The 11,375-nt window shown below is 38.3% G+C and overlaps 1 protein-coding gene across 1 annotated transcript; it reads left to right on the plus strand.

Annotated features, from left to right (window-relative positions):
* The first annotated feature begins 206 nt into the window (after positions 1-206).
* LOC121857700 (ubiquitin-like protein 7) lies at positions 207-10,472 on the plus strand. The gene is made up of 8 exons (XM_042353783.1): positions 207-382; positions 2,697-2,792; positions 2,925-3,031; positions 3,474-3,607; positions 4,525-4,672; positions 6,349-6,445; positions 8,549-8,745; positions 9,401-10,472. Exons 1-8 carry the CDS (start codon positions 241-243, stop codon positions 9,602-9,604), a joined length of 1,125 nt encoding a protein of 374 aa, XP_042209717.1. The 5' UTR covers positions 207-240; the 3' UTR covers positions 9,605-10,472.
* Positions 10,473-11,375: the final 903 nt, after the last annotated feature.

The raw sequence follows: 11,375 nt of genomic DNA on the forward strand, positions 1-11,375 counted from the left end.
GAGAGACGCGTGTTACCACCAACACCCAGTGTGTTTAAACAATAAATTAAATATTTAATGATTACACCTATCTATCCTTCTATCTTGTTATTGATATGTTCTTCCCTTTTTTGGAAAGGATATATTTGGTATATCGATTACAGAGTATTTTCGGGTTGATGAAGTTAAAGAGCCCTTGTGGTGTTCGCGGTACTTAAGGCAACATAATGCTCACGTTGCTGCTGCCAGTCATAAACAAAGATGGCAACGTTACACCTGAGTCTCCGCACTAACGTCCCCAAACTACACATCTATACTCTACGACATGTTAATTTAAGTGATACAGTGGATACTATTATACAAAAAGCAGCTACTGAGAGCAAGACGACACCTGACAAGATACGTAAGTATTCCATATTAAGGTTAGAGCGTCGTCAACTGCCTAGCTCATACTACAGGCGGGGAAGGTGACCTAATGGAGGTGTGTAAACCTGTCAGGGGCACTACTCGGTCGAGTGTCCGCCCCACAAGGGGTCACAGCTCAATATTGAAGAAGTTGCAAGTCCAGAAAACTGTGAGGGGCAAACTTTTACTGAGTGAGAGTTGTGAACTGTTGGAACAACCTACCAGAGAGTGTTGTGACGGCACCGAGTGTGAGCTGTCTCAAGACCAGACTTGACCAACACTGGAGCAGGTTCAGGAGCCAGTGACTGCCCAGTACTTGCCAACAGTGGCGAAGAAAATAAAAGTATAAAACTTGACTTTTTGTGTTATACTCGCAGTAATATCATAATGTACTACTGTATACTGTTTGATAATTGGGTATTTTTATAGTAGTTCACACAACCTTCCTTCCCCAAATCTTTAATCACATTCAAAAAAGATGTTTAATTTGAAGATAATTTTCTTGTATTACATTACTGTGGGAACATAATGAAGGAGTTATGCCAAATCTTTCTCTCTTTTATTCCATTAAGGTTAATAGATGCGACTAACCGGCGAGCGAGTTCTTTTTATTATTGTTTATTTTCTTACAATATTTTCATCAGTAATTTCCGATATGATAATTATTTATTGTGGAAATTGTTGGTTTCATAGATAATTAGGCCCCTAGGCACACTAGCTTATCTTACGGGCGGTAATGTGGCCGCGGTCTTATGAGGGGCTTTTCCTGCACCCGGGACAGTTTGTTTTTCAGCATGTCGTGTTAAGGTTGTCGCTGATCTTACTTGGACGTAGTATGTGAATTTAGGGGTAAAGACAATGAGACCCTTCAATTGTTTAAAGATCACGGCATTGTTCCTTTACATAGAGACTGTTTATTTTCTTACATTATTTTGATCAGTGAGTTCTCATATGATAATCATTTATTGTGGAACCCGCCAACACAGTAAATCACTCCGCCGCCCGGGGTGCATAGTGCCAGGGCCGTCCCTAGGAGGGTGCGGGGCCCGGGGCAACTCAGCCACTGCGGGGCCCCAGATTATGCGGTCAGAGGAACCCACCTCCACCAACCCCAAGGGGACTGTCGCTATGGATGGTAAGGTCACGGCTGCGATGGTGGCGTAAGCCGTCGGGTCAGATTAACCAGTCAACAGGTAATATGTTCGAGGTCACTGGGTCTAGTGCTGGGCCCCGCGGGGCCCCCCGACACGCGTGGGGCTCTGGGCGGTCGCCCCTGTTTGCCCCCCCTAAAGGACGGGCCTGCATAGCGCTAATGCGGCTATATCATCTCACGTCCAGAAATTGCCTAAAATTTCACCATATCATAGTAAGCTCTTTCTGTTTAATATACTGGAGGGCAGAAGCCCCCGGTAAGGAAGTTATGTAATGTATGGTAGGTTTGTTTGGTTAGGTTGGTTAGGTCTGTTTTTCATACCCACAAATGTTAAGTAACGTTTATTTTTGAAATATCAAATTTTTAATATATTTCCACAAAGTACAATAGTGTCCACTATAATGTAACAGTGAAAATCTGGTGTTTTTATAATTTTTTATGATAAATTTTACCAAGTTATTTTGGTTAGGGGTAAATATTCTGTAATGATTATGCATAGAGCCCCCTGGTGTGGAAGCTTGGTGAGGTCATTTGTGAGGGAAACACCATAAAAAGAAAGGTTCTTAGAATTGTCTAAACTATTGATTGCCTTGACCACAATTTTCCTAAAGCTGCATTATCTTATGAGTCAGTGTTCCAGAACAGTACTGTACAATATTACCATTAAATACTGTGCTTAGTTCATCACTGGTACAAATAACCCAAATATAACTCTGCCTGTATTTTTATTGAATTGTTTTTGTTATTCTAAGTGTCTCTGAAGGTAAACATGAAGTCCTGCTATTTACATATTGCTCCTATACTGTACAGGATTGAAACACAAGTCTTGGTTAAGCTGTAATTTTAGGAAAACTCCTTTCTTACCTCAAGAATATCTCAAAACAAGTGGAGGAATTACAAGTTTAGTAATTTGAGGTTATTAAAAAACATGCCAATGCTTATGATTTATGAAGGAAGAACCCAAGTCACAATTTATTTATTTTAAGAATGTATCTCAAAGTATATTATGGAAGTCAGTAATATAGTGTAGGTATAGATGTTGGTATTTGATACTTGTCACTTGAGAATTACAACAATTTCCTTGTGAAGTATTTGCTCCCCAAAGCTGAGGAGTATACTGTATATAACTTGAAAACTAATTTACATTTTATTATTACAGAATTAATTCACCAGGGTGTGGTTCTCAAAGCCTCTGACACACTCAAGGATGCAGGAGTAGCATCTGGTGACCTGATCCACTGTCTACCTAAATCAGGTAGGTCAGTTGGTACCTCACTGAGGGACGGAGGAGTGGTTGTTGTAACTCGGCTATTGAATACTGTACACGATACATGTCTGCGAACGTAAACTGTTAGCATAAATGAAATAAATTATTACTATGTTACAGAGGATCAACCTCCAATAGCAGTGCCACTGAGTCTCCCAGAGGTACAGACACTCCTGGTATCCTTGAGGAATGTTGCAGCTAGCCCCAATTTCCGTGATTTTATCCAGGTATAAACACACATGGTATGTATGTTTGCCTCATGAAGGGCCACTGCACCTGTTAATATCAGGTGTGTACTCTCCCTTTTCGAGAGGTACAATCACTTTCACTTGTACCAAAACAGATTTTCATTGTCTCTTCCTCTCATCATCACTCTTGTTACTTATTAGTCACTTATCATTTATGTTGGTGAAGGTTAAAAGGTGAATAGCCAGTGGTGTGTGTTGCCCAGGGAGGCAGCAAGCCATCTGAGGTGTGCCAGAGTCTTGACGTGTTGTGGCTCGTGTTAAACGGGGAAAGTTTTTATGCCGAGTAAACAGTTTCCCTAATTTGGTTCCTCGTGCTAAAGCAAATTTTACATTGTGTGAACTCGTGTCAAGTAGGGACTGCTGTGCTGTGCCTGTATAGACAGAAAGAAAACTTAACTTATGATGGGTGATCTGTTTTCAGAAACTACGAGGTCCTGAAATGGTAGAGAAAATATTATCGTCTTGCCCCATTGCTCGTAGTGAACCTGCAGCTCTTGCCATGCTGCAAGATCCAGAACTCTTCATGGACCTCACCAATCCAGAGAATCTTAGCACGTAAGTCGCAACTATTGTCCACTTAATGTACAGTAGTATGTATCTCCAAAAAGTATCTGCCAGGATGGGTCCGATGACTTCCCAAATGCTACATGCAATTCGTGATGTCCCGGGAGGACTGGTATGGGTGGGTCTGTAGTATACCGATTCTACTACATTTTGTAACTGAATATCATATTAATTATGCCAAAAAAATACTCCTTGCATTACATATGTTAAATTGTACAGAGCAGGAATGCACATATCCCAACATCTATCATCCGTGGTCTCATAATCTTTCACACAAAGTGCGGACAGATACTTTTTTGAGATGCCTGTACTGTACATTATGATTTGGTTTATTTACCTTTTTTTATTCACCTGGTACAAGCAAGAGGAATATAGCATTTGGTGGTGGTTTGTTAATAAGAAGTTGTCCCCCTGTAATCATGCTTAGGGAGTGGCCATGGCACAAGTAGCTCTACACGGCATTCTCAGGGAATGCAACCCCTGCATTAGCAAGGGGACAGTGCACTGCATATATTATTTTATGAAAACTGAGGCTACAAGAGGAAAATACACCAAGGTTTTTTCTTATAAATATTCCCCGCTGAAAATGAAGAGTGTCTTAAATGCCGTAAAATATGGTACATACATTGTCTTTATTCATGATGAAATGTATAACTGCATAGTAGTTTATAAACATGCTTATACAATAATAAATCTGTATGACAACTTTACTGAAATATTATTATTATTATTATTATTATTATTATTATTATTATTATTATTATTATTATTATTATTGTCTGTCAAACACCAGGACACAGCTGAAGGCCAAAGGACAATCAGACATTATGTGGTAAAGTATGAGAATATAAATGAATACCTTTCTCATAGGCAGAGTGATTTAGTGTAAAAAAAATTATTTGTTGCAGAATAGTTGATGCTCAGCCGGCTGTTGGAAGAGTTGCCCAGTATGTGGCATCTTTAATGACCAGCGAAACCATGTCCCCTCGTCGCTCTCACCACGTCTCGTACTCCATGGACGCTCTTTCTGATGATGATGAAATGGATGCAGACCAGGTGTGATGTATATACAGTACTAGGAAACAGTATACCTTTCAGGATTTTTTCCCCTTTACACTAAACCATTACATTACAGGTATTCCTTAGTTAACATCTATTAGCTCAACATGATTTTTTTATTATATTTTTCTCCATTAACCAATTAGGAAACAAAATCATTTCTGGTTTGACGTGATCTACAGATGAATTTTTTAGGATGTGTTCTCGACAGAGTTTCTTCACATCTCTACATCTCATTTCTAGCCTGACCATCTTTTACCTCACAAGCTTGTTACATTGTCTCCCAAAACTTTGCTGTTCTCTCATGATTTACCAGTGGCACCCCATACATCTATGAGTGTAAAGCAAGCATAAAATGACAGAAAGTACTGCTTTGAAATCTATTTTTTTAGAGGTTAAAATGGAAGTACAGTACACAATTCCCCTCATTTACTACCTAACATATGAAAAAATTAATTAAATATTGTTTAACTTTGGTATATAACCTTATGGGAGGGCAGTCTGGGCTCACCATCACAAGGGGGTGAGCTGAGCAAGGGAAGGCCCTTCCTCAGATGAGGAGGGTTATCCACCTCATCACTGCTGGCTGCCAAGGACACCACAGTCACACCAGAGGCGGAAGGAGTGGAAGAAAATCCTCTGGTAGAGGTAGAGGGGACTTTCTTGATCTTGTCAGCATGCTTATAAATTTTGGTGACAGTATAAGCAGCCGGACCAAGATCTTTCCCAATCTACGTACAGCTGTCGCCGCGTTCCTGACACTTTATTACTTCCATCCTTGTCTCAAGAGTAACAGCCTTTTGTGGTTTCTTCAGTTTGGTACAGGTAGCCAGAGATTCAGCACAACACTTGGATGCTATTATGAAAGTTCTAATGAAAGGATACACACAGATAGAGTGATCATTTCACTCACAACAAATGGTGGAGGGAAAGGCATAGGCTTGTGGGAGATGCAGGTATGATCAGTGAGCGAAAATACGTATCCGTGCATCTTTCCCCAAGATGGCCACAGCGCCAGCCGACTCCCAGTGCACAAAATGTTAATTTTTGCCAAGACCTAAATTTGTATAAGCGAGGGAAGCTTTTATTTCTCAAAATAGTGGTCTTAATTTAAGTGACTCTTGTAAGTGAATACTGTATTAGCATCTCAAACGTTCATATATCAAGGGATACCTGTATTAGCTATATTGTTAATTTTCTGACTGTTACCAACCAGTCATATACTTTCCCAGGTGTACTCCACAAGCACATTAACTGCTGATCAACAATCCTAGCCACTATTGTTGATATATGACCCAGTACTGTACTGTACGTACTTGTAACCATATCCCTCTTGACGAAGTCAATCCAAGGACTAAATTGATTCAGTTGCTTCAGGAAAACATCCGTCCTTAGATTTTACTCAGGTTCTCATTTCAACAAATTATTTACTGTGATAATATTTGATTATAAAACCAACTGTAATTAACTTTTGACTCAGGTACATAATGATTTTTTTTGGTGGTCACTGAAATTAACGGTAAATTAAATAGAAAATAGTCTTTAATATTTTTACCTTTAGGATTTTATCTATCATAGTCGCTGCCAAATTCATTGCTGGCATTTTATTTCTATGTACCGTATAATTTACTGTGAATTGTAGGTATTCGCTTAATCTCATGTTTGTACTACAGTCGGAAGACTCAACTAGTGGGAGCCGGGCGAGTGGCTCAATACCTTTTCAGCCAATTACACCAGCCCAACTTGCTGCAGCCCTCGCCAGTGCCACTGGTAAGTGTCCCGAGCAGTGTTTTGGTGGAAATTATTTTGTATAATTCCACATAATATTCTTAAATTGTAAATAAAACCCTGTAGCAACTTGCCCAGCAGAACCCTGAAGCAGCTGCGGGTATTTGAGTAGTGAGTTTGTGTGAATTTAATGCTAAATAGGGTTGTTGTCAGGAGTAAATCATGAATTTTTTACAATAATTCATATAATCCATGATTCACATGTATAAAAATATAAGTAGCTGGTGAGGATTTTTTACTATTATAAATAATTAGTCTGATGTACGTAAGTGGCCATCAGATGTTTCACAGAGTTGAGACGAGTTGACTATTTTCGTCATATACTTTAAATCTAGTAAATTAGTTTATATAAATAAACTAATAATCAATTACCATTGTACAAAGGGCCCTCCAATTTCACGGGGGTTAGGTTCTCAAAATGGCCGTGAATCGCCAAATCCGCGAATAACATTTAAGGAGGGGGGGGGAGGGTATTTTTACTTGTGTACAAAGAAATATTTATTCCCTTTATGTGTTTGCCCTAAGGACAATTATTTCTTTTACCTGTAGTATTGTATATATGTGTGTTTGTGTGGACACACACCCACACACACACATACAAATAAATAATAATTGGAAAATCCTCAAACAGATTTATTAAAAAAAGTGACCGTCTACCCTCCATCCATGATCTATTAATAAAGTACTGTAATAGAGAACGGATTTGAGGGTAGACTCACATTTTTAATAAATTTGTTTCTGATTGTTTGTGAGAGTATTTTTAAATTATTATTTATTTGTATGTGTTTTGTGTGTGTGTGTCTACACACACACAAATTTTCAATACAGGTTTAATATTAAAGGAACATAATTGAATAAAGAAACTAGTTTCTGTCATCTAGTTAATGGAGGTAACATGAGCTCAAGCAAATTATTGGTCTTTCCAATATATAATGCAGTGCAGTGTTGATTTAAAGAAAATAATCTTGCAAGAGAAAATGGTGCCGTGACTTCTCTTCCACCCCAATGCCTTCTTTTCTTCCTTCTATTCTAAACTCACATCATCATCCAGGAGACCTCAAAGTAAGTGAACTTTTCTACCTTGCTGGTACCCAAAAACCCAGTGAAACAAAAAATCTGCGAACTTGGGGGCCTCCTGTATTTAGAAATTAATAAGAAGTAATATTGTCATAATGCAGACCTGAGGCTTGGAACACAGCCAGAGCTTTATACACACCCAGAGGAAGAACACCTCCAACAAGATTCAAGATCCTGTGTTTTTACTTATATGTTTTGTCCAAGTACCTCAGCACTTCAATGAACAGCTGGTAGAAGTCTTCGTAGAACTTTATTAAAGACTCGTAAACCTTTCCTATGATAAGCCAAGTGTCTGAGAGTACTGTTCGGAGAAAAGTTAATTCATGGAATAGGGTGGAGGTGGTAAGCCTCCATTTTACTTTCAACAAATTAATTACCAGCAATAATTGTGTTTAAGCAATGTGTTCTTTAATTATTTTACTTGTACATAATAAATTAGCTTAATTCTCTTCTAATTAGACAATATACTTCCTGAATTAAGTACTATTAACCAAGTGATTGTTATAATACAGGTGTTTATTGGGGTTCCTTGTTATCCGGCAACTTCCTGTAATGTCAGCCAGTTATTTTAGCTCATATTTGGTAAACCAATGACCTTTCACTTACCATAACACCCAAAATAGGAAGGTCAGGTGTTGCAAGAGTCCTCTGTTTGGAGCTGTGACTGACGAGTTAGTACATGCCAAAGTTATGGCTCCTGTCATATTTTGTTGCAGACCAATCCTCCATTTTAGATTTAATTTCCTAACTGATCATCATTGAGAGTGGCTGTCTCAGAACTAGTTTGCCCCTGGTTTGTTTACTTACAAGACCAGCTGCATACATAAAGGATTTGAACAAGTTTTCATCTTGTTGCCTTACAGTAATTCTGTTTTCTTTCTACACTTGTCTTGCACTGTTTCCCCCTACGATTTCCTCATTTACTTCAGGGTTTCTGTACACCTTGATCCTCTTATTACAAAATTAGGAGAAGTAAATGATAAGATAAAATAAATTAGTCCTTAATAGGTAACAGCAACAATGGCAGCACCAATAGACTTCCTACCAGTGCCCCTCGCAGTATTCCTACTACACCCTCAGCAGCAACCACCACCCCCTTCAATACTCCAGCACCCTCAGCTGGTGCTCCTGCAGCCCCAGGTCCCATCACCCATGAAATGTTCAGTAATGCCTTACAGAATGCATTGGCTGCATCTGCAAGTCGGGTTAGTAAATCTTGAAGTAGTTTTCCCTTATCTTTAAACACTAATGGTAACTTTTTTACTTATACTAAATGCACACATGGTGCAGTGTATAGATTATTGCCTCCATAATTTCAGTATGCACATACTGACATCTAAACATTTATGTATGTACACATTCTCATTTACACACACACTGTTTCACTGATGTGTCTACAATATCTTTTAGTGTTGTAATAATTATGTTATGCCTTGTTTGATAATAGACATACAGTACAGTATATAACTAGCTTTTTTTTCTTGTCTTTCTTGCTAACACCTCCATAATTAGAATCTATTCCACATCCTATACTGTTCACTACCACACCCTGATCCATTTCGACCAGTTTTATTACTTTCAAACAATAATTACCAATAATAATCATGAAATAATAAAATATATCAAATAAAGATTTAGTATTAAAGAAGACATCATCAACACTTTAGTCTATATAATGTTTTCTCAGTATTATCCCTCCTGCACATTTGTATTAAAAATATATTTATATTATATGAATTATCATTATTATTATTGAAAACAAACACCCACTAGGTACAGTATTAAGATACTTTTCTATCATATACTGTACTATACAGTATTATGATGTTTTCTTTTATTAATTCAAAATAATTTATTTAGGCTTCAGGTCCTTCTTCCTCCTCCTCGTCATCAGGCCCTCCATCTGCCAGCATTCAGATCCCAAATCTTGAGGAGTCTCTGCAGCTGATGAGGGAGATGGGTATCCCAGATGAAGACCTTAGTCGGCAAGCCTTACAAGCTACAAATGGAGATGTACAAGCTGCCGTAAATCTCATATTCGCTCAGTGGATGGCAGACGACTAGGTAGCTCATTCAAGTACCACAAGTACAATAAACCCTTCAATAGCACAGCGTCAATTATACACAATCAGTTAATTGTTACCATTTTTTATGCACTGTATCAACTCACTTAGATATACTGTAGTTCAGCATGGTGACCAAATGGACCTGGAATGTTTTTTCCTACTAAATGTCCTTCCCTGGCACCAACCAACGTTAACTCCCCACCTACACACCACGCCACACACTTCAGTTCTATTATAGACTATTGACCTGTAACCATCATATGCTTCACACTTTATTATAACCTGATATCCTTGTCCACCATTATCTTAGAGGAAGAAGATTAAAAAGTAGGGCTAAAATGAGTCTACAATGTGGACAGTGAAGATTGGTTATTTCTTGTTAGAATGTGATGAAATCACGAAGAAAGTTGCCTTTAGAAGAGAATTGTTGTAATGGGGACATTTATCCATAGTGGGTCACATATATACTGTCCAGCTTATAAGTTCTACCTTTCCTGTAGTCAATCATGGGAATCTAAACCTCTAACCCCTATTTCCCAAAAGCCCAAAGTATTTTTTTATGGGGTTTCACTTTGTACGGTGTGTTCCAGGACCCTACCTAACCCCTGTGTAGATTGAGGGTTTACTGTACTGTACACACAATTATAAAAGAGTAAGATCTGGTAAAGTTTAAATTATATGTTTGCATTGTTAGTGTGAACTGACCTTACTTTTCCTTATTTCCCTTAAGAATGAAATCATATTTCCTTTAAAATATTCCTAAAGATATTTCATATACGTACTTCAGATTGTGCCGAAGACATTTATAAATGTTTACCTGACAGCATCTCATTGTCTTCATCAAGAAAAATAAAAAATGGCTTTCATCAGTTGATAATTATACCTCTGTGTGAAGTGTATTAGCCACCAAATATTTATTTTATTCAAGCTTTAATTCATTACAGTACAGCTTGTAGAAACAAGTCTTATACACAAACACACTTGGACACCAAATGGGCAGTCTATACTGTAGGGTCTCAGACTATGTGACCCCACTTATACACACCTGAACCACCCTTACACTTGGGTCTCACTCTTACTGAACCAACCCAACCAGCATCTCTTGCTAAATCAGTATGTTTATCACTTGTTCCAATGTGCACATACACTTTTTGATCGTGTGTACACCGCCAGGGTAGTGTCTACACCACTGGGATGAAGTAAGGCAACTCGTGCAGTCCCTTCACTGGTCCAGGTTGCCCATCACTGATGAGTATTTTGAGAATGTGATGAAACGTCAGCATGTGAGCACTAGTAGGGTAACATAAACATTGTAAACAATATATGCAGTATATATACTGTATATAATATGATAACCACAAGGAAAAAAGAAAACACCAAGTTCCCAAGCGCTTTCGTGTAATTCACATCTTCAGGGGTGAGTACAGACTAAGGAGTAATACTTGACAAGGCTAATATATACAGTAGAGGAGAGTGAGATCAAGTCTCTAGGGGACAGCAGGGGTCCACAATGTTCCGGTCATAAGGCAGTGACCCTTACTGATCTTCTTAATCAAAAAATTTACCATGCCATCTCTTAAGCACAGCAGCTGTCCGTAGTCAGGTCATAGGGTAAGATGACCCAACCTCACCTGTTTACAAATCTTCTTAATCACAAAATTATCCAGTTTGTACATACCATTACTCAAATTCATGTTGACAGATTCAGTATGTTTAATGAGACTGGATTCTATAATGTTCCTACTGACAATTGAATTACAAGGTAATAT

This window comes from Homarus americanus, unplaced genomic scaffold (assembly GCF_018991925.1).
Source record: "Homarus americanus isolate GMGI-L3 unplaced genomic scaffold, GMGI_Hamer_2.0 scaffold16712, whole genome shotgun sequence".
Lineage (NCBI taxonomy): Eukaryota > Metazoa > Arthropoda > Malacostraca > Decapoda > Nephropidae > Homarus > Homarus americanus.

Coding starts and splice junctions, on each gene's coding strand:
- LOC121857700 (XM_042353783.1), top strand. CDS start 241: ATGGCAACGTTACACCTGAGTCTCCGCACTAACGTCCCCAAACTACAC. Junction 3,608..4,524: donor AATCCAGAGAATCTTAGCAC/GTAAGTCGCAAC, acceptor TATTTGTTGCAG/AATAGTTGATGCTCAGCCGG. Junction 6,446..8,548: donor AGCCCTCGCCAGTGCCACTG/GTAAGTGTCCCG, acceptor AGTCCTTAATAG/GTAACAGCAACAATGGCAGC.